Here is a 22955-nt window from a genome sequence, read left to right as displayed (position 1 = left end):
TTGAGACTTTCTGGGGTTGACAGGTATGCTTCAAGGATAAAAATTTGGGTCTGCGATGTCAGAAAGTGGACACTTTTTCTCCATTGCCATGAGCACGTCCCAAATTCAGGCACTAAGGGGGCGCGGGGTTTTATTATCAGAATTAACATGTTTTTTTGTGTTGGGCTGCCTCTGGCCAGGTCAAATTATCAGAATTAACATGTTTTTGGTTAAGTACTTCATGTAACCATATTAAAGTGTATCATTCTCGTGTATTTATATTATCAGATTATAGTGTTATATTGTATTGTATTCTCCTGTATTCCCCTGTATTCTCCTGTATTTCCCTGTATTCCCCTGTAATTCCCTGTATTCCCCTGTAATTCCCTGTATTTCCCTGTATTCTCCTGTATTTCCCTGTATTCTCCTGTATTTCCCTGTATTCTCCTGTATTTCCTTGTATTCTCCTGTATTCCCCTGTATTTCCCTGTATTTCCTTGTATTCTCCTGTATTACACTGTATTCTCATGTATTTTCCTGTATTTCCCTGGTTTACCCTGTATTCTCATGTATTTCCCTGTATTCCCCTGTATTTCCCTGTATTTTCCTGTATTTCCCTGTATTCTCCTGTATTTCCCTGTATTCTCCTGTATCTCCCTGTATTCTCCTGTATTTCCCTTTATTCTCCTGTATTTCCCTGTATTCTCCTGTTTTTCCCTGTATTCTCCTGTATTTCCCTGTATTCCCCTGTATTTCCCTGTATTCTCCTGTATTTCCCTGTATTCTCCTGTATTTTCCTGTATTCCCCTGTATTTTCCTGTATTTCCCTGTATTCTCCTGTATTTCCCTGTATTCTCCTGTATTCTCCTGTATTTTCCTGTATTCCCCTGTATTTTCCTGTATTTCCCTGTATTCTCCTGTATTTCCCTGTATTCTCCTATATTTTTCTGTATTTCCCTGTATTCTCCTGTATTCCCCTGTATTTCCTTGTATTCTCCTGTATTACACTGTATTCTCATGTATTTTCCTGTATTTTCCCTGGTTTACCCTGTATTTCCCTGTATTCCCCTGTATTCTCCTGTATTTCCCTGTATTCCCCTGTATTTTCCTGTATTCTCCTGTATTTCCCTGTATTCTCCTGTATTTCCCTGTATTCTCCTGTATTTCCCTGTATTCTCCTGTATTCCCCTGTATTCCCCTGTATTCCCCTGTATTCTCCTGTATTTCCCTGTATTCTCCTGTATTTCCCTGTATTCTCCTGTATTCCCCTGTATTCTCCTGTATTCCCCTGTATTCTCCTGTTTTCCCCTGTATTCTCCTGTATTTCCCTGTATTCTCCTGTATTTCCCTGTATTCTCCTGTATTTCCCTGTATTCTCCTGTATATCCCTGTATTCTCCTGTATTTTCCTATATTCTCTGTATTTTCTTGTATTTTCCTGTATTACCTTGTATTTCCCTGAATTCTCCTGTATTTCCCTTTATTCTCCTGTATTTCACTGTATTCTCCTCTATCCCCCTGTATTCTCCTGTATTTCCCTCTTTATTTTCCTGTAATACAGGGGAATACAGGAAAATACAGGGGAATACAGGGAAATACAGGAGAATACAGGGAAATACTAGAACTGGCACTTTAATATGGTTACATGAAGTAGTTACCTGTTTTTGTGTTGGGCTGTCTGTGGCAGGTCAGCGGATTTAGCTTTGTAACCACTCCTATTCCGGTTCCTTGACAAAATTATATAGAGAAAAACATGGATTTGGGACACGAAATTGGGCAACAAATTCGGGTAAGACGCGTTCATGTTTGAAAGTTTTATTGCAGTAGATTTATATAATTGATTTTCTAAGAAGTCAAAGCTTTTTGACTCGTGTTTGTGCGACGATGTGCCAACTTTAATAAGACCTTTTTGTCAACTACTAGAGACAATAATTTCTTCATACTTTATATAACATTGATGAGACTCACTGCTTCCTATTATTAATTACTCAAATCACTTTTAAGGATAAGGAACTCATGTATTTGAGGATCTCATGTATTTAGGATCACAACCTTTTACAACCCTCCCGGTTTATTTCTTAATTTTCCTTTGATCTTCTACACTTACTGTCTCCTTGAACTATACAATCAACTTGTTGCTTGTCTGTCGCAATGATAAGTAAGACATATACGTCTTACCCGGCCTGATCAATTGAATATCAACAAACCCAAACAAATTTCCAATCCAACTCCAATCTTTCTTTGATATTCTTGATGTTAAATCGACCTTCCGTCATTCCAGGAAAGCATTTGAACATTCTTTCTTGCTGTAAATTTCCATCGATCCATTAAGCATCCTACCTTTCCTTATTTAAGTCAGCTTTCAACAGTGATTAATTAAAAATGGTTATTTTAATCCACAAAGGGACACCCTAACAAATGGATGTGTTGCGTGCAGTGCCAAAGCATTAACATGTAGATGTACTGCGTGCATGGCTAATCATAAGAAGAAAAAATAATAATAGCTGAAAGTCAATCAACTGCTTAAAGCTGTTGAGGGATGATGTCTCAATGGTAATTAGGGCAGTTTATTCCCTGAATTTATTACTCCAAAAGAGGATTTGAATACAAATATATTTTTTATATATACTATTGTTTATTTTTCATTTGTTTTTGTGTGTGTTTTTGGTTTTTGTTGTTGATTTCCTGGGAAAAATGCTAACTTGCAAAGGAGATGCCCATGGCCTTAGTTAACTGCTAGGTTATTATTTAGGTGCCCAGCTTGGAAAATGGTTTTCTTTATTTGTATCCCTAACAGTCATCAACACACCCAGGCAAATGCACACACATAACAATACATGAAAAAGAATTCTTACAACAAATACAAAGAGTAGATCACACTTATGTCAACTAAGAGTAGATCACACAAATGTAAACCAAGAGTAGGTCACACAAATATAAACAAAGAGTAGATCACACTTATGTCAACCAAGAGTAGGTCACACAAATGTAAACAAAGAGTAGGTCACACAAATATAAACAAAGAGTAGGTCACACAAATATGAACAAAGAGTAGGTCACACAAATATAAACAAAGAGTAGGTCACACAAATATAAACAAAGAGTAGGTCACACAAATATAAACAAAGAGTAGGTCACACAAATATAAACAAAGAGTAGGTCAAACAAATATAAACAAAGAGTAGGTCACATAAATGTAAACATAGAGTAGGTCACACAAATATAAACAAAGAGTAGGTCACACAAATATAAACAAAGAGTAGGTCACACAAATATAAACAAAGAGTAGGTCACACAAATATAAACAAAGAGTAGGTCACACAAATATAAACAAAGAGTAGGTCACACAAATATAAACAAAGAGTAGGTCACACAAATATAAACAAAGAGTAGATCACACTTATGTAAACCAAGAGTAGGTCACACAAATGTAAACAAAGAGTAGGTCACACAAATATAAACAAAGAGTAGGTCACACAAATATAAAAAAAGAGTAGATCACACTTATGTCAACCAAGAGTAGGTCACACAAATGTAAACAAAGAGTAGGTCACACAAATATAAACAAAGAGTAGATCACACAAATATTAACAAAGAGTAGGTCACACAAATATAAACAAAGAGTAGATCACACTTATGTAAACCAAGAGTAGGTCACACAAATGTAAACAAAGAGTAGGTCACACAAATATAAACAAAGAGTAGGTCAAACAAATATAAAAAAGAGTAGATCACAGTTATGTAAACAAAGAGTAGGTCACACAAATGTAAACAAAGAGTAGGTCACACAAATATAAACAAAGAGTAGATCACACAAATATTAACAAAGAGTAGGTCACACAAATATAAACAAAGAGTAGATCACACAAATATAAACAAAGAGTAGGTCACACAAATATAAACAATTGGTTTGACTTTCAGGCTGCAATCAAGACCAAGCTTCAAGATCTTGGCTCTTATGTTGGTAAGTAACACATACTGTTATTATTCTTATATTTTAATCAAATTCTAAACAAATATAAAAACACCAATGGCAATGTAATGAGTCCCACTTTAAAAATAGGAAGGCATGTTGCAGAAGATATGTCCTGCACCTTGCATTCCATTATGTACATCCCAAGATCTAAAGTTCAGGACATATTTGCAGGGAATCAATGCAAATTTAGTGCATTGTTGAATGCCATAAACTTTCATAATGGGAATTTTGGACCTCAAGTACTGTAATGTATTAGTTATTGCATTAAAAGATTGGGTTTGTAGAGTACTGTTGGAAAGCTTGATTATATCTGACTTTGTAGGTGCAGCTGGGTTTCACTTAAAAACAAAAACTGAAAAAGGAGGTCTGTTTCTGGGAAATTCTGCTAAAAAATAAGCCAGTAGTCAACAGATTAAAGAAGCCATATCTCTATATCTTGCCACTATTGTTACTCTCCCAAACAATACCAATTCAAACAAAAGCATCACTTTTCATTGGCTTATTCAACAAGTACTTGAGTCAATAACTTAATCAATCAAATCGTCACATGCATACAAATGACTGGTTGAACAACATTCTCAAGCTGTATGTTTTTTTTTCTACAGATGATGAATTGCCAGAGTACATCATGGTGATGTTAGCAAACAAACGCACCACTACACAGATGAATGAGGATTTGATGCTCTTTCTTGGTGAAAACACTTCCAAATTCACAGACTGGTAATCATCCTCCTCCCTTCCTTTTTTGAGAAAAAACACGCTCTCTTTCTGGGGATGGCTTTGCTCTTCTTTCCTTAACAAGTTTTATTGTTTCAGGCTGTTTAACCTCATTGAAAAGCTGAAAGATGTGGCAAGTGCTGGTAAGCTTACAGCACACAATCACATTCATTTCAAGAAAAAACATGATATTAAACCAAATAACAATAAACTTTCATGGTTTTTATTTCAGCTGAAAATGTTGTAGAAAAAGCAGTTATTGAGCAGGCAAAAGAGGAGATTCCTGACCCCAAACCAGCCCTGCTTAAAACCAGTAAAAGTGACCCAAAAGGCACCTCTACAAGCAAGCCTGTGAGTGTCCCCACAAGATCTCCCAAGAGCCCCCCAAGAGAAGCAAAGACTTCAAAGAAAACACCTTCAAGCCATGTAGAAAGTAAGTTACTGTAACGGTATTCAATGAATGTACCATCCTTAATTATAATTGTTAATGTAAGTATCTAAAAACTATTAGAATGAACCTTACCATGCATAGATTGGTCACCAGGAAGATTTTCATTGTGTGTTTAAACATACTCTCATTAATATCATCTGTACCACCGTTGAATGTTCATCATAATTTCTCTTTTGTGTGTAAGACATTCATTCATGAATATAATCCTTACCAAATTCCAATAATATAATCCTTGTTGCAGATACTGTATGTCACCATGATTTTCATTGTGTGTGTGTCCAGGACCAAAGCTGACCATGATTTTTGTTGTGTGTCCAGGGCCAAAGCTCACCATAATTTTTGAAGTGTGTGTTATCAGGACCACAGTTCTCCATGATTTTCGTTGTGTGTGTCCAGTGCAAAAGGTCACCATAATTTTCGTAGTGTGTGTTGAGGACAAAAGTTCTCCATGAATTTAGTTTTGTGTTTATACATAGGACCAAAGATCTCAAGCACTATTGTCAGGTCAGAATCCAAAGGGCAAAGAAAGCAAAGGGTTTGTGATGGTGATGGAGATGAGCGGCCTACCTTACCAAGCGTTGTACAGGTCCAAGAAAAGAGACCAAGGTAAAGAGCAGTGAATTGAAAATATAGAAATTGCTCTTGGCCAACCATTCAAGCTACACTAGTTTGTCCTTCATTATAGCTAAATAGTATAGTTGCTCTTGGCCAACAATTTTATAACAATTGTAACAGTTGTATATACTGTATTCTGCAGCTGCTTTTGGAGAGTGCAACATTTTGTACAGTCTTCATTCCGTTTATGGAAAAAAACCCAGTACTTCTGTACATGCAGAAACCTTTACTTTATGCAAAGCATTCCATTCATATGATGATGATTTTCATAACTTTGAAGGCCGACTTTGCCAGCCTCTAAACAAGCCACTGGCTCACTTCTACGGAAAGCAGTCACAGAAGCCCATCGATCCGTCAGCAAACATGTCCCACCCTCCAACCTCACATACGACCCAACGGCAGCCACAACCTTGATGAGGATTCAGTCATTTGAGGAAAAACAACAGCAAAAAGAACTGCTTCTTAGGCAGCATCGCGAGCTACAACAACAACTTGAAAGGGAAGAATTAGGTATGGGTCTATTTTACAGGGTGCTCAGAAATACTTAAGTCAATAATGCTGAAGCTTTAATAGTATACATAAGTTCTGTGAAAACCCAAAACTTGCTGCTTTTCACACTATTTTCCACACTCTTTTCTTATATCAAAACTAACAGAGAATGCAAACATAAAAGATGGAAATAATGAAGAGGCCATGATGGAAGAACCAGTGTTGAGAAACCCTGAGCTCTCTGCTGATTCTGGAATACAGTCAGAGCCAGTCATAGAGCTGTGTGTGTCTGAGGCAGAAGCCTTGGAATTGTGCAGCACTGAGTCAATGGAAAAGGATACTAGAATTGTTGCTCTTGCTGACAGTCCAACCGCAAATCAAGAGGAGGAGACTCGCAAGCGCAGGAAGAAGAGAGCCGTGAAGGCAAGGTGAGATTATGCTTATAAAGGAAAGTAAGCAAGTTCTAGAGGGGTGGATGAAGGGTGCATCCAACATGTCAAAACGCACTCCCAGCGGTTTTATTTAGGCCCCGTGGCCAGCAGAACCACCAGCTACTATTTTCCAAGCGGCGGCTACTTTTTTTTAACACAATTGAAGTTTTATTTGAACTCATGAAATAAAATAACTTCCACCCCCTACTTATCAATCTTAAATGCGTACACTGAAACTTAATAAAACCCCTGCACTCCCTTAACAAGTCCTGGCTATCACACCAATGGCACTCCCCTAAACAAGCCCCTGGCTCCTTCTCTTTAAGGGTGTTGGGTCATATCTTGTTACAATTTTTTATTAGGCAGGAAAATCAAATGGTGGGAAAACAATTTACGTGCGTGTGAAATTCCAGGCTTTGAAAACAAACAGCGAAACTGGCAAGAAAAATTCAATAAAACAGCAAATACTGTAAAACAAAAATAGGCGAGCATGATTTTTTGCCTAGGGAACCTACTGTACTTAGTGTCATGAAGTCCTGATTTGAGCAAGAAAAGAGTCATTTAAATGCGTATTTCACTATAAAAAAGCGGGAGAAAAGTCGATATTTTGATAACAAACTGCTTTCACAAGGCTCATATTTGTAACCAGGCTCTATCTCAATATTCAATTGCCCATGGTAGATAATTCTACTTCCGGTTTGCGTTTCCAACTCTATAATCTTTGAGAAGAACTGACTAATCAAGTCTTTTAGGTAAAGCATATTCTCCTAGTAGCAGTCTACAAAACTATGTATCGATTTTCCAATATTTTAAAAATTATTCAAATAAGAGTGGAAAAATAAAAATTCAAGTTGAAAATTTCATTTTTTGGCAGAATCCAAAACGCATACGTAACTTTGAAGGCACCCTCACAAATAATGTTATAAAGCTACATTTATCTTTGCAGATCCTTCAACAGCTATGATTTAGATTTTTTCTATTGTAACATGATGTGATCACATCACCACCTGATAATGTCATCAAAATTTAGATGTTCATAAACAATGATGCCATGCCTAAATTGCCCATTTCACAAATGTTTGGTGTTTTATATTGTCTGGAAGTTTTCCTACTAACGGCCCTCAGAAAAATGTCCCAACACTCTTTAGCCCTGACTAGGCTTAGCACCTGGAAAGTAGAAAAATATATTTTTTAATGGATTGTGGGTTAGAATATAGATATGGGGGAAGTGTGGAAAATTGTTATGCAAAACATCTTGGCCGATGGCGCAGGATGATGATGCTGATGATGATGATGATAATGGGGGAAGGGAAAATAATGTCGTGTGCGTAATATTTCTTTATCAGATATTTTTTTCTGCTACATTTGTATTTGAGTTGAGAATCTTTAGTTTTTCATTGATTTCTTAATTCTGCCTCTCCCTCTCACAAGTGCTGCACCACAATGTGGGTGTTTGTTTGTTGACAGAGTGCGACTTGACAGCCCCAAGTTTATAGTGACCCTAGATGGGGTGGATAGTGAACTGGAAGACAAGTATCTAAAAGGATCCAAGCGATCCAAGAGACTCAAGAAAGATGAGTTTGATGACTTTGTAGAAGTTGACACCAGCACTATTCCAGTCCAGAAAGTCCAGGAAGATAAAAGTATGCCCCAAGAATATGCAGCACCTTCTGTGGAACAAGTTATGATCCGTCTAGACACCTCAGCTAGTGATGGTGAGTTCATTATTAACTAGACACCTAGCAGCTAGTGATGGTGAGTGCATTATTAACCAGACACCTCAAGTAGTGATGGTATAAGCATTATCAAATAGACAAGATAACTGTCTTTGTAGCCCACCTTGATTAGGCGAGGGCTCATTCCAAGATGGCTTAAACTAAAACTAAAACTCACTAGTTACAGTAATTAACGACAGAAGCTGTGATTGTATCCCTTTAAATGTTCCAAGTAAGCTTCCATATGCAAGCTTTACAGGGAGGAAACTCTTTCTACATTTTGTCAATTCTTTAAGGTTAGCCAACCTTCACATGAATTTGGCCACACCTTTGTCATAGTTTCAAATCAATATTGGAATTGAAATCATGAAATAAAATAAAATGCTTTACCAAACATGTACCAAATTTAATTGGAAAAATCCGATGGAAATGGATGCTTTTTCACATTTGGTGCAACAGTTAGATGGCAAAATGGCTGCTGACATAGCTCTTTATGTGTATTTTAAGCAAAGTGCTGGTAGAAACTATTCTCTCCTGTGTTTTACCTTTACACATTTCAGAAGAAGAAGTAACTGACCAATCACAGGTCAAACCCAGATCCCAAGAACGATGCCGGTTCTGGCCTGTTTGTCTCAATGGAGACAACTGTCCTTATTTCCATCCCACATTCCCATGCAGGTATGTAAACAGAGTCTATATTAGGGACTGACATGGATGTATTGACATGGATGACGACGGCAAGAAAAATAATCAAATTTATTGAGAATTCAATAGCAGTACGTCGTAATGCGTTCTGTCTGATACATTTCAACCGTTTTCCACCAAACCATGACACAAAAACTCCAAGTTCCACAATCTATTGAGGACGTGGAAGTTTGTCCTGTAGACTCCTCTAACTGGGTGAGCTACTGTAGAAATAATGTGCATGGTATATTTACATATGTTTAAAAAAATATAATGTTTAAACACGTTATTATATTTTTTGCACTACTCGATGCCGTAGCTGTCGATACCTGTCCACTTCCTTTTAGTATGCCAATTATGCTGGCATCCTTGCCAATAGAGCTTCTGATTATTGGCTGTTTTGCATATTCTTGCATTTTAACAAATTGTTTCTTGTTTTTTAATTTGTCTTCATATTTAATGTTTAAATTTTTTTCTTCATATTCTATGTTTTTATTGTCCTTTTCATATTCTATGTTTTCAGAACATTCCCCAATTGCCCTTATGGTAAAACCTGTATGTTTGTTCATCCGAGTTGCAAATTTGATGGCAGGTATATGAAATATTGTATAAAATATGAACATACCTGTAGTTGGGTTGTTTGTCTTTTTTTGTCACTTTTTCTGTCTGTTTTGCTCTGGTGCTCACCACGTGCTCACCGCGCTCGGTGAATAATAGGCTTCTGATTTGCTCCTTTATCTTTCTGTAGATGCACAAATTCAATGTGTCCATATCTACATAAGCTGAAGAGTAAACCTCCTGTGCAACCTGCTGCCGGTCCTCAGTCTTCAGGTACGTGGGTGTAGTCAAATGAATTCAAGATTGATTTATTATAAATGGTGTTGTTTGCATTAGCCACTGACTGTCTGGACCAATGCAGGCAGAGATGATAATTAGTTGATCGTCCATGTTAAGTCCAATCCATGCTGAGATTCTAAGATGGTAATCAGTTGATAGTCTTTCTTGTGGATCTCTCTTCAGCCGCTGTTCCTCCTGTCTCAAAGAGTAACGCCACATTACCGACTCTCGAGGAGCTGACGTTGTGTAAATACTTCCCAGCATGCACTCGGCTCAAGTGTCCCTTTCACCACCCGGCACCACCGCCAAAGGTACTAAAATCTAGCATTTAAAAAAAACGCTGTCATTTCGGAGTTTACATTACTGAGATAACTCTCCTCAAGGACCTTTTCAATTGACACAATTTATGGTCAAGACCGTAGTCTTGCTTATCCGATTCGAGTTTATGAAGTTTACAAAGCCCTGGAAGATGCGTCTTCTTTGAAAATTACAGTGAACTTGCAAGTATTCAAAAGAAGGAATTGGCAAGTTTTCTTATAATGGAAGTGACCTCGTGCAACTAAAACGATTATTTTTTTTTTATTCTTTGCATACTGAGATTTCTCTACCTGCTTCTTCTTCGGTTTCCATTTTAGATTACCGCGAATGTGTGATAAATTCGAACACTGCGAACCCTACAGAAAAAAGGGTTTTAAGCTGGTTCTGCAATTCCTTTTCAGATTTGTCGCTATGGTAACTTGTGCACTCGACTAGACTGTGTATTCAGTCATCCGCCAAAGAAAGCTGATTTGAAGTGGTCTGCTAGCCCTAAACACATCAGGTACACTTTGAAAGGAAGCCCTATACTCCTCTTTTTATGATTTATGGCTGTTTATGCGATTCTGCAACGGTTTTGAGATCGTGTCTGTAATAGCTCCAAACCTGGTATGATTAAAGCCTTTAAGTGAATTGTGATAATGACTGTCTGTTTTGACTATCATCATTTGCCCTTTTGTAAATCGTTTCAGCTACAGACTCGACCCAGTCGGTAATTGTTGGTTTTCTGAGAGAAAATTCGAAGAAAATTGAGTCTTCGGAAGAGTCTGGGTACGAGTCTGTGCTTATCACGTGTTTATGTTTTGTTTTGCAGTGAACGAAGCTTTGCTCTGCCCGATCAAAACGTTACGAATATGCCAGTTGTGTCGTAGCACTTGTATGGTAGACGACAAAGTCACGACGAAAGCACTTTTTTATGAAAAAGTTTAATTTTTAGTTTTGTTGCTGAAGGTTCCAAGCTTCTGTTTTCTAAAGATCGAAAGCTTAAAAAAGAGCATTTTACGGTCACGTTTTCTTTTCTGTCTATGTTTTTGTTACGGCGTAATTTTCAGTTAAGGCTTGGCCATTCTCATTTTTGGAGCATTTCAAGACTGGTCAAATTATTTAAGTTCTCTTCTCTTGTTGCTAAATGACGATTCTAGAATCATTTTAAAAATACATATTTTTTAGCTTTTTCTTAGAATTTGGGAAATCTCGAGCTTGGACGTTCTTTTAAAAACAAAAAAGTGTACACACGTTATTATCATGCTTCATGACGAAGAGACTTGGTCTAGGTTCCTCCGCAATTACCCGAGGTTACCTCCTAGTATCAGAGCTTGCACTTCTTCGTTCAGTTTAGAAGATAGGATATACGTTACGGGCCAAAAAAAGAGAAAGCCCTAGAGCTTCTACCTTGTGCAAACATATTTCGCCTTTTTTCTAATGAAAGGGCGAAAATGAAATGTTTTTTTTTGCATCTTAAGAGCAGTTTACTCCGTAAATAAATAACTATTATTTTAATAAGATTATAGTAAAAAAAAGTTTTCCTATGTTGTTCATGTTTCATAAATTGTTTTCGTCTCTTCTGTATGGCAGTATCACAGAAGTCTACGTGTACCAGCTGACTCGCGTATGAATATTATTTGCGAGTAAGCAGCTACACGTAGGCTAGTATCACGTATTTACGACGGCTAAGAGACGACGACGTAAATGGTGTATGTAACTACGGGTTATAACCGTTATTTTTATTTTGTTATTATTTGTGGGGGTCTGAATCACTTCTGTGAATTTTGGGGTGTAAAGGCAAGGGTATATATTATATTTTATATAAGGATAAAGAACGTGCTTTTATGCAACACACGATGTTGGGTTTTTGGGAATTATGGTAAGGTATTTCGGACTGTCATTTGTTACAACAAGCTGTGAGTTCGTTTATAACTAATAACCCCCCCCCCCCCCTCTCACCACCACCACCACACACGAACACCAATTCTTGGCTAGGTGTAATCTCTGCTGATGCTGATCGGGGATGATGCCAGAGCAAGGCAAACTGGTTTAATAAACGGGTTTAAAACTTAGTCAAATAACTCAATGTCCGTGCCTAGTAATCGGACTACTCTTTGATAGGTATGATGGGTTTACAGAAGCCATCCTAAAGGCTATCAATTCAATAACAAAACTAAAAAAGAAACTATAGCAGCTCTCAAAGAATGTACTGACTTTAATTGACATTTCGTTTTACAATGGATATTGACATAAAATAAATTGTTATTTGCAATTTGATTTACAAACCATAAAATCTACCAGAATGAAGTATTTCCTAGGTAGTAATTGGGAGGTGTTGCTTGAATTAGTGTTTTGGTTGGGATAATATGATGGAGAATATCCATGTCTGAATGTACTGCTGGGGATTCTGGGAAATGACATGAAAAGAGATGTGAAGAAACTATTCTCAGCCTCTGGTGTATTTGCCCCAGATGTGAAGCATAAAAACTGATGCAATAAATAAAAGACTCATGACCAACACAGGAACAGGTCCTCTGTGGAGAGAGAAGGAAAAGTAGTTAGTAGTTAGAAAAATAGTTAGTCACTCGAGCTTTGTGTGCAATTCAAGGCATGGAGAGAGAAGGAAAAGAAGCTAGAATAATACAATCGAGCTTTGTGTGCAATACATGGCATGGAGAGTGAAGAAAAAGAAGCTAGAATAATACAATCGAGCTTTTTGTGCAATACATGGCATGGAGAGAGAAGGAAAAGAAGCTAAAATAATACAGTCAAGCTTTGCTTGCAATACAATACATGGCATGGAGAGAAAAGGATGCATGGCAACCCCCTATCTAGGAAGTCATTGAAACTATTTTCTCACAACATTAATTTAATTTTTTTATGAGCAACAGCATAATACAGAGTTAGGCTACCCCCTTTTACAAGACATTCTACCCTGGAAAGTTTTCAGTCATTCCCACTGAAAATATTATTTGGCTTTAAGTATAGAGATTGAGTGAACTGTTCAGTGGTACAGAACTTCTATTAAATACCCACGCTCTATACAGTGAATTCTTTTTTCAGTTCTAAAAAATGTTTCATCTACAAGCAAGCTCATCCATGGTAGAGTCATTTTGTCCACATATAGTTTTGAACAAAGCTCTAGCCTCATAGCACAGCTGTATGTGACATTCTATTGTTATACTACTATTGTTATACTTTACATGTCAAACAAAATAATTTTGCATCACACAGGAATAACTACAAAATCACCAGTCTTGGACTTGAAGGAGTTTTACTCACACTTTGAGTCCAGGTGAGTCTTCTGTGTAAAATCTCCACATGCCACTGCTGCTGGCTGCTGTTGGTCTTGTGGTGCGGCTTGCTGTGCTACCACCAGCTTTCCTGGAATAAGTAATAGTATATCAAACACTGTTAGATAGAAAGAAACAGTTTATTAAACATTCTCATAGAGACTTAGTTTAGTGAACATTTTCTATAGAGAATAGGTATACCTCCAATAAGTACATGTCAATGTTCATGCCATATAGAGAAGGCAAAAACATGCATAACATGATAAACGCTGTGTTGCAAGTTCTATATCAAGTAAATTTTTAAAAAGGGTTGAATTTGTGCAAAATAACCAAATAATAACCTCAATTAAGATAGGAGAAAGAACAAAGTGTTGGCTATAGTTATGTAGTGTGGCCATGTTGCTTATAAGATTTCTAACAGTGTAAGATAGGTTAACCAAAAGCTTTGATATCAAAGATTGAAGCACTTGAAAGTGTGGGTTGATCAAATGACATTAAAATGGCTTCTATTCCAGAATAACTTTAGCATTGCATATTGCACATTTCACCATTCACACACTGATACATGGAATTGCTCGCTACAGAAGACAAAGAGTCTCAAGCCAGAAACCGACATGACTTTTGCAAATAACATTTGTGATAAGTAAGTTTCATATGATCTGTTTTTCAAGTATTATGACAAATCATTTCAGGAGGAAAAATGGATGCGTTCTTTCTGGAATGAGAAAAATTGTTTCCATATCGTGTGAATATCGTGTGCAGAGATACATTTGGTGAGAAGATGAACTCTTTTAGCTTGCTCTGGGATCAAAGTTATTATAGAATCATCTGATGGATTGGCAACATGATCTCAATTCTCATCAGATTAGTTAGCTTGACCAACTAGAGCCACATACTATACAGTATGACTTGACACAAAACATGCCGCAATACCAAGAAAGTGAAGCACACAAAGGTTCTTGGGATACTTAAGGTCCTTCACAGCTTAAAGCTAGTACGTGCCTTCCTTTTAGAACACAACCAAACAACGAGCTATATGCAACTCTGTTATGGTCTAGTACAGTTAACATTAGGCAAGTTACTCCCTTTCTTTCAGCAGCTGGGTCTCTTTTTAAGTAAGAGATAGAAAAACATACAAATTTTTTGTGTGCCTTCCTTTGAACACAACCAAACAATGAGCTTTAATAAACTTTATTTATGGTTTAGGACAGTTAATATCGGTCAACTTACTCCTTATCTTTCACCCATAAAACTATTTTATGTAAGAGGTAGAAAAACTACATAATGCAATAAGATAAGCTTGTTTATTACTTATTTTTTGTGAGTGTAACTTTCTTTGGATACAACTAAACATTGAACTATATCTAACTTTATCATGGATAAGTAAAAGTCAAGTTTAAAGCAAATCCAAGTTTAGTTGTTACTTATTCCCTTCTTTATCTATATAAGCACAATCGTCTAGGCTTGATGATGAACGAGGGCTAATACTTTATATTTTACAAGTTTTCGAAACGAACCTTTGTCTGAGCTGGCCACCAGAAGAACCCCGAGAAGCAACAGCCTTAGAAGGCGATCTCCCGGCCCCGACAGCGGTGGATGAAGGCGACTTTTCAACCTATAGTTCAAGCAGATATTCATTAGTATTTCTAACAATTTCCTAGAGTTTTTATAACAAAGTGCGGAAGAACTAGCGTAATCTTTAACTTGCCATTTTCACTGACGTGTTCTTACTACCAATACAAAGAGGAAAGAACGAATGGACGTCACGATAACCATGATGCACCGCGCGACGCTCGACCCAGGCCCCCTTAACTCACGGGACACAGGTAGGCAGCCTTCACTTTTCGAACACATTATTCCAATATGAGGACTATTGTGTCATACGGCTAGAGGCTAGAAAAGTTGAATGGCTTGAGGTGTGGATTCCTGATGGCGGTCGTGCTAGGTCGATCGGGTGTCCGCGCTAAGTCAGGCGTCAATATGGCGCCATAAGAGGAGTCTCGAGTCATCAGGTTAGTTAAAGGAGCGGACCGGTCCAGGGTGGAAACACAGCAGGCAAAAGCTCCCGCGCTCGGCAGTAGTGGGATAGCATCTTTGAATAGGCGGCCGTCAACAGCCATACCGAAAATAATATTTTCTTTTTCTCTTCGAGTTATAATATGCGCTATCCCTTAAGCTTTAAAATAAGATATATACACACGTTAAAAAAACTTATTTTGAAATTATTTTGCGCCCGTTATAAAAAAATAACCTTTATTTTTCTTTCTCGTCGCTTTTTTCTTCCTTTTGTTTCTCCTTTCTCCAGCGATGCTTTTGCCCCCTTACTCCACGAAATACACTGGATCTAGAATGCACTTGAAGAATCCATGTATTATGACCCTCATTTCTACACAGGCATGAAGTTAAATGAAATGAATGAGATATAAGCGTAAACAAGAGGACCAGTCACCTTGTGACAATAGCGATCAACTTACGCAAACACGTCTCTGGACCACGGGTGGCAACCGTTCATAAAAAAAGGCTTTTTTTGGCGTTTGTTTATTTGACATTTGATACCCATGACGCTTTGCGGGCTACGACACATGGATTCTCCTGGGTGCAACCTTATTTGAAATAGGTATTATACTTAAAAATATTCAGTTTATTTTCAGATTCCTCTAAATGATAGTTATTAGAAGAATTTATTGAAAGACTTTATAAAGCTCTGTTTTCTACATTTATGACAGGTATTACAAATATGAATTCAATATATAAATAATTTACTTTTATGCATAAAACTCTACTGGCCATCTACTGTATGGGTACTACTTTGGGTACAAAATACAACGAATAGCTGGCAAAAAAAATTGAAATCGCATTAGATTCTTGCATCATTGTGTTTTTCTTACATTGTTGTTGTCGTTGTTGTTTTTCTTACATTGTTGTTGTTGTTGTTGTTGTTGTTTTTCTTACATTGTTGTTACAGTTTTTTTTCTGTTAGCACACCGTTATCGTAGGTTAAAGCCCGTGGGTCCAACATGCGTGACGCGTACTTTCGCACTATGAAACCTCATGCAAATGAGATGCTCATCTCAGTAGTTAAATCCGCTTGAATCACGGTGATCAAAAATACAGGGAATTAATTTTAAAAATGTGATGATATTTTTGAATATTCAGAACAAACGCAAGTCGGGTCTACGGACAAACAAACGAAAACGCGAAAAAAAAAAAACTGAGATGCGGCACGGATAAGTGAAAGTGCTAGCAACAAACAGGGGAAAACACTTCTAGCAGAGTACCCCACACCCGGCTGTACTTTTGCAGGTTGATATGTTATGGCCGCATTCAAAACTGACCTCACACCTTTGCGCACTCTTATTGCACGATAACGATGACCTAAACTCATCTAAACATAGAATTCAATGCAGCCTTTATCTTCACAAGTCCTTGCAGGTCCTGTCGGAACGTAGCAAACTTCTTCTACCTTCGGCGTGTGCGTCCCGATATAACACATCCCAGAATGCTTTTCGATATTCAGCTTCACGTCCCAGCACCCAATTAGACGGTATTCATGCCCGCAAACCGTGCAGCTGTAGTCAGCGCCCTCAGCATCTTGGGATAGCCTCACTATGGCGCCTGGGGGGTGTGGGAGCTCGCATCGGGTGTTTCCGTAACTTGGGTTGTATTCTTTGTGGCACCTTACGCAGTGGATGGTGTCGGTTGTGTAAGACTCTTGTGGCAACAGAAGTCCCAAAGCTCGCACCACATCTTTGTTTCTGCGCTTAAGTTGACAGCGTAATGCGGAGTGTAATTTGTAAGGATCGATATGCGATAGAACGAGCCGCAATCTTGAATACTCGGACTGAAGTCCGCCTTGTTCCGCCGACCTTTTATTTGGTTCGTCTTTCCGAGAGTGAAAGTCCATTCTGTTGTTCTTCCTTGAGTTAAAATGACCGCCTCTGAATGCTTTCTTGGACTCTGTTTGGGCGTGTCCTTGCAACGATGGCATACTCTCCCTTTTATTATCGCTAATACTGCCTCGAGTGGTATTGCCAGATGAGCTTACAATTGAAAATCTTTCGACGTTTCTTAAAGATAGTCGTTTGTCTGTTTTTATCGCGTTACAGGTACTCCCCCGAGAGCTGTTATCTGACGAACCCGAAATTGAGAGCTGCTCCACATCGTTAATTGTCACTATCTTCCCCTTTAGTAGTTTGTGCGTCCAACTAGAAACCTCATTGCAGTTGTCTAGTTTTACTATGTCTATTTGGTTTGATTTAGGGGAAGTTTTAGCATTGTGAGTTTGCAATTCAAGGTTTGGCGCTGATTCTACGAAAGTGACTTTTTTCTTTTGTTTGCGCTTTCCCGATATCCCGTTTTCGGAGTAATACCCGCTACTGCTGATCTCAGAGCTGGAATCGACTCTCTCACGTCTGTTTCTGAAATCGGAGGATGGCTGCGAGTCAGAGGACAGTCTCTCGCGATCGGAACCGGAGCTGTCGCAATGCATGGTGGTACACCAGTACACAGGCCTACCCCCGTCCGAGCTCTCCACTATTATGTTATCCGTCTTTGTGAAATACATATTATTCTCAGTGCTCTGCAGATGAGTATGCCTCCCTACCACGCCCCCTGTTGAGCTAGCTGCGTGGATTTTATGTGGTATTATTGTAGTTACTCCGTTTTGTGTTTCAGAATTGGGCTTGATCGTGACTCCTTGGTCAGGCGGTCTATAGCCACGATGCTTGGTATATTCTACACACCTATACAACTCCTCCCCGTCCCCATCCCCCACGTACATATCGCACGAGCACGTGCTGCAAGTAGAACAGCTGCTATCGCTTTCCGAATCACTGTAGCTGCACTCGTCCCAGTCCCTTTCCTCTTCCTCAGGGATCTTCATCAGCTCATCGCCTTCGTCCCCAAACGCGCGTCCAAAGCTCGAGGCCGGGTCACTGAGTTCTAGCATCCCGTTCATTGTCTCTTTACCTTCCTGCAAAAGTAAAAAAAAGAATATCATAATTACCAGAGGCAATCAATCAGGGATACGATTTTACGTACTTTTTTCGTGGTAAACTAATTGAAGTTATATTTCCGACTTAATTCCACACTACCTTCGATTTTTATGGTTTGTGTTTTTTTTCCCTGGATGAACACATTATATGTAACAGGAAAAACAATCGAAATGCATGTAATACCTCTCAAAAAATTTTGTTGTACAAATAAAGGATTTAAATTGTTACCCAAATCCAGTGGCTGCTTTGCTGAGAAGAGAGCAAAATTTGCCCTCTACACCCGGCCAATATTTCCGAGTGTAGAGGGTAAATATGTATAAGCCCTTCTAAGAAGTTATACTCCATAGTGTCTGTTGTAGACAAAGGGACGATTAGTCACAATTAGCGATCGGACTCTTGGAATACTTTAGACGGACGGACGGTAATACAAGCTACCCGCAAACTAGTATTCTTAGATTAGATTAGGCTGAGAAAAAGTAACCGCGCACTGGATAGGAAATACTCGGATAGGGAATGCTCGGAGCTCACAGAGAGAGTTTTGCGTGATTACAGCACTTCAAGAGGTTACAAGATAAGTGGGACACTGTTCGACTAAACGGTGGATTTTTTTTGTATTTTGTATTTTTTTATGGATGATTTCAAGAACAAGAGCATCCGCGATTCTGTTGATCGGAAACACGACGAATCTTTTGCGAGAGAAAGTCGATTATTCTAAATGTACCAAGAGGCCCCGAGTCACGGCCGCTCTAGTCACGTCACTTGACATGAAAAATTAACTCCCATATAAGCATCTCTCTCGCATACCCAAAACTTGACCGCTAAATTGTTGAAAATCGAGCCCTTATTTTATGAAGTACTTCCAATCCGCTTTGTAGCTGTTAAAAACGTTAGCGCATATCACTAGTAACACAACACCATATTCCTGTTGGTCAACCGCGCTAATGATAACCTTTCTTGCAACGAAAGACCTAAAAGTCGATCAGTGTAAGTCAATTATAGAGCGTTTAGAAACCGTACCAGAGGTCGTATGGTAGAACCACAGGCTTTCCACGCGCGCCAGTGAAGGATTTCTAAGACATAAGAATTCACCCAAATAATTATCATGATTTCCAAAACATAAGAGACAAACTTTTATCGCTCTAAACTCGTAAAATTCTAGGGCAAAAAAACAGCACAGACGGATACATTTACATCCCAACTAGTTCATTTCATGCATTAGGACAGGAAGACATAATACTTGATACATAGATTATTGTTTGCGTGGACTCGTATGTCCTAAGAAAACTTTCACTAACGAGGGTGGGCAGCCTGTGGTGTAAACAGTGAACAAGGCAAAGACAAAAGGGGGTTTCTGTAATCGTATCAGTAAATGGAAGCCCTCGCCGTAATCTTTACGAGTGTTTCGGCATATTTCGCGGTTTAGAGGGATTCCCGTGGACGTGACTGATTGGATGCCGGTGATGCATTCTTCCGCTCTGCGCTGTGACATCATCGCTCCGCTAAAGGACTATTAGCGGCTTTCCAATGGATAAGAATGGGAAAATCAGCAACTGGAAAAGCCATTAGCGCGAGCTGTGACCCCTATGTCATGCTTGATTGAAGAAAGAACAACTACAAGAAGACGGAATACCGACTCGTGTAAAACAGAAGTAACGCAGGCTTAGAGAATTCCGCAATAGAACAAAAATATCCCTTACGCTAACATTGTAGGGTTAAGGGTGGGGACTTGATTTAGAATCAGTCCCAAGTCACTTCGAAAAAGGGAATAAATAAACTATTTCACAAGTAATACAATTTCCGGAAATAGTATCAATCAATAATGAATGCTGAATAGAGACTGTGTTCTGTGCGTGGCTTTGTTGTTTGTCCATGTCTTGTTTCATTAGCAAACTTGGTCATCATCTCGTAATTGGTATCGGCACCTTAGAAGTCTATTGAAACCCTCTTGGCACAGTGGATCGGAAAATACAAGTTATTTCCACGAGATGCTCAAATTAAATATCCTTGCGGATACCTGTGGACGCCGTGTTCTAGTTCCTGTGCACTTCACGCTGATCTTCTCGCTAACCCGCTGATAAACATGAAGTTGGACCATTGTTCTCGACCGACAAATGTTTTTTTTATGGATCGACTAATTAGCATTCGCCAAAACTATAATAACCCTTGTTTATATCGGCACATTAATCGTTTCAGATGATTTCTTCGTTAAAAGTTTTTTTTTTTTTTTTAAAAAAAAGGAGAAAAAGCTCGAGACAAGATCTTCGCTAGCCCTCTAGCAATATCGGATTATTGAAACTTGTACATCAAGTAAGAACGAGTGATCGATCGAAAAGCGAACTAAATCAATAATATATCAATCAGTCGAATCAGACAACATAAATCGTACACAGATTCGCCCCTCACGCTCGTTAAAGACAGATCTGACCATTTCGTCTGACACCAACCCCTGTTTTGGTAACTTTTTGGGGTACAACTCGATATTAAAAGTCTATGAAACGAACAAAATCGCAAGCAGGTTACACGACTTTATGCTCATCAAGAATTCAGTACACTTGGAATCGCCAAAGAATCAAGAGTGTTGAGCTCACCTTCACATGAATGTTTCTCTCTAGCTTTTTTTTCAGTTGCCTTCTGATGTCAACTTCCAGCTCGTTCTAAGTGAGTTTCTGGCACCAGATCACTCGTCGCGGAGGCTTTTAGAACAGGTTGATGTATGACGGAATTTCACAAAGCATGTTCACAACCCTCGGGAAAGGTAGTGGAGCATCGCTAGCAAATCGATTATCGGAACGCATGAGTAATTCACCTTGAGTCACTGATTACATTAAAACGGATTTAACAGATGTCCATTCCTAGCTTGGATGAATCAAGTGACATCAAGAACCAAAAAAAAACACGATCAGAGGTTCCGCGACCTCGAACAAACTCCCGAAACTATTCACCAATCGCTTGATGCCTTTTGTAACATAACAATAAACGAGCAAAACACTGAAATGCTTTGCCTTTTTGTTTGCCGGCCATTGATGGATTAGGCGTATCAGAGATACCTGGGAATAAGCCTTTGTCAGACCCCTTTGTTGCATTTGTGTGGGCAAAACACAAGACAAATTAGCGCATGTGAGCAGATGCGCAAAAACATCAAACACCATTGGTCTTTAGCATGTAGGGTACTTGTACTTTATAGGAAAAAACACCATGAATATATCCCGGAAGACTTTGTGTGTGTTGTTTTCAACTTTAAGATGCTTTTTCAGCGGGAAAGCGCTCCTGTTGATATCCATAGACCGAGTTCCCTGCACTGTACTCTACATGCTAAAGTAACGTCTCCACGGGGTCTGAGAGTATATATGCTCTCAATGCCTTATTCACCTCCACAGTAACCTCAACAACCACTGTCGTCACAAAAGGATTATTCTTTTGTTGTTAGTCTCGGACGATCAAGCATTTACACAAAGGCGGGTGGCTTATTTTCGCTAACTATCAACAAGCAAGCTTTTAAGATAATTGACTATTATTCTTCCCAATCTGCTCTTGGTTGTATACAAAAGCCTGTGTCAACATCAATCATTAGAAGGGCAGCTAAAAAGGACGAAAATCCTTTAAATATACGGGGGCGAAACTGGCCTAATTTGGGGGGGGGGGGGGGGGGGTGGAGACAAAATTCATTTTTCCCTCGAATTATTCCATTTATATTACCTATTTTCATACCACACACACACACACACACACACACACACACACACACACACACACACACACACACACACACACACACACACACACACACACACACACACACACACACACACACACACACACACACACACACACACACACACACACACACACACACACACACACACACACACACACACACACACACACACACACACACACACACACACACACACACACACAAACACACTTTCAAATGTCGAGGGGTCTCCAAAAGAAAGAACAGCGGTAAATAAACATAGATATGCTCCAGACCGCCGTTTTGGACACAAATGACTAGTTTGGGCAGTTCTGGACAGGCAATCGTTATGTGCACCTGAATTACCAGTCCTCACAATATTCCATGTTTAAAGTAACGTTCTAACGTCCTCCCACCCCAACCTCGTCCATTCCTCCGGAGTTATATGACAACTCCTTATCTTTATGAGTCCTGACAAGAATACCCTATTTAGGAGAGCTGCACTGAGAGAACCCGTGTATCGTAGCGTTATAAAAAAGCGAGTTCTGGTTTGGCAAACTTGCATTCTTCTTCGTCTCTCATATAGGAGCAGTACTGTCATATATACGTTACCTAGGTTCCAATGTGGTCTGGAAACATAAATATAGATGCACCTGCTATTTCAATTTTGATAAGCCTGCACCCTAAGAATCTTTGTGTCTTGAACCGTGCACTACAGCCGGACCTGCAGAGGAATATGGAAAGTTCATAATGAAAAGCACTTCAAGAAAATACATTAAAG

The 22955-nt window shown here is 38.8% G+C and overlaps 4 protein-coding genes and 1 long non-coding RNA gene across 5 annotated transcripts in view; 2 read left to right on the top strand and 3 right to left on the bottom strand.

Annotated features, from left to right (window-relative positions):
- Nucleotides 1-10077, bottom strand: part of LOC5521680 (dynein heavy chain domain-containing protein 1) — a 73394-nt gene extending 63317 nt beyond the window's left edge. Inside the window, exon 1 of the mRNA XM_048724325.1 lies at nt 9682-10077. The gene's annotated coding sequence lies outside the window, so the exon portion shown is untranslated. The remainder of the gene's footprint in view (nt 1-9681) is intronic.
- Nucleotides 1523-11737, top strand: LOC5521781 (zinc finger CCCH domain-containing protein 14). Its single transcript, XM_032366908.2, has 15 exons — nt 1523-1767; nt 3900-3942; nt 4560-4674; nt 4771-4814; nt 4904-5104; nt 5599-5728; nt 6018-6247; nt 6393-6654; nt 8125-8372; nt 8933-9050; nt 9580-9648; nt 9805-9887; nt 10077-10204; nt 10613-10713; nt 11023-11737. The coding sequence occupies exons 1-15, from the start codon at nt 1732-1734 to the stop codon at nt 11078-11080; spliced, it is 1866 nt and encodes a 621-aa protein (XP_032222799.2). The 5' UTR covers nt 1523-1731; the 3' UTR covers nt 11081-11737.
- LOC116604477 lies at nt 1776-3799 on the top strand. Its single transcript, XR_007307113.1, has 2 exons — nt 1776-3657; nt 3735-3799. It is a non-coding gene; the product is annotated as an uncharacterized LOC116604477 (long non-coding RNA).
- A 653-nt stretch (nt 11738-12390) lies between the features above and the next one.
- Nucleotides 12391-15308, bottom strand: LOC5521678 (protein transport protein Sec61 subunit beta). Its single transcript, XM_001641405.3, has 4 exons — nt 15195-15308; nt 15004-15101; nt 13476-13577; nt 12391-12727 (listed from the first exon to the last, which is right to left on the bottom strand). Exons 1-4 carry the CDS (start codon nt 15195-15197, stop codon nt 12640-12642), a joined length of 291 nt encoding a protein of 96 aa, XP_001641455.1. The 5' UTR covers nt 15198-15308; the 3' UTR covers nt 12391-12639.
- Nucleotides 15309-16148: 840 nt separating this feature from the next.
- LOC116604476 lies at nt 16149-21809 on the bottom strand. The gene is made up of 2 exons (XM_032366909.2): nt 21069-21809; nt 16149-18458 (listed from the first exon to the last, which is right to left on the bottom strand). Exon 2 carries the CDS (start codon nt 18441-18443, stop codon nt 16872-16874), a length of 1572 nt encoding a protein of 523 aa, XP_032222800.2. The 5' UTR covers nt 18444-18458; nt 21069-21809; the 3' UTR covers nt 16149-16871.
- Nucleotides 21810-22955: the final 1146 nt, after the last annotated feature.

This window comes from Nematostella vectensis, chromosome 2, assembly GCF_932526225.1.
Source record: "Nematostella vectensis chromosome 2, jaNemVect1.1, whole genome shotgun sequence".
Taxonomy (NCBI): domain Eukaryota; kingdom Metazoa; phylum Cnidaria; class Anthozoa; order Actiniaria; family Edwardsiidae; genus Nematostella; species Nematostella vectensis.
Note: the sequence above shows the minus strand (reverse complement) of the source record. Positions and strands in the feature narration are given on the sequence as shown.

Coding starts and splice junctions, on each gene's coding strand:
- LOC5521781 (XM_032366908.2), top strand. CDS start 1,732: ATGGATTTGGGACACGAAATTGGGCAACAAATTCGG. Junction 9,051..9,579: donor CATCCCACATTCCCATGCAG/GTATGTAAACAG, acceptor CTATGTTTTCAG/AACATTCCCCAATTGCCCTT. Junction 10,714..11,022: donor GCTAGCCCTAAACACATCAG/GTACACTTTGAA, acceptor TTTGTTTTGCAG/TGAACGAAGCTTTGCTCTGC.
- LOC5521678 (XM_001641405.3), bottom strand. Junction 13,578..15,003: donor GGTGGCCAGCTCAGACAAAG/GTTCGTTTCGAA, acceptor TACTTATTCCAG/GAAAGCTGGTGGTAGCACAG. Junction 12,728..13,475: donor GACTCACCTGGACTCAAAGT/GTGAGTAAAACT, acceptor CTCTCTCCACAG/AGGACCTGTTCCTGTGTTGG.
- LOC116604476 (XM_032366909.2), bottom strand. CDS start 18,443: ATGAACGGGATGCTAGAACTCAGTGACCCGGCCTCGAGCTTTGGACGC.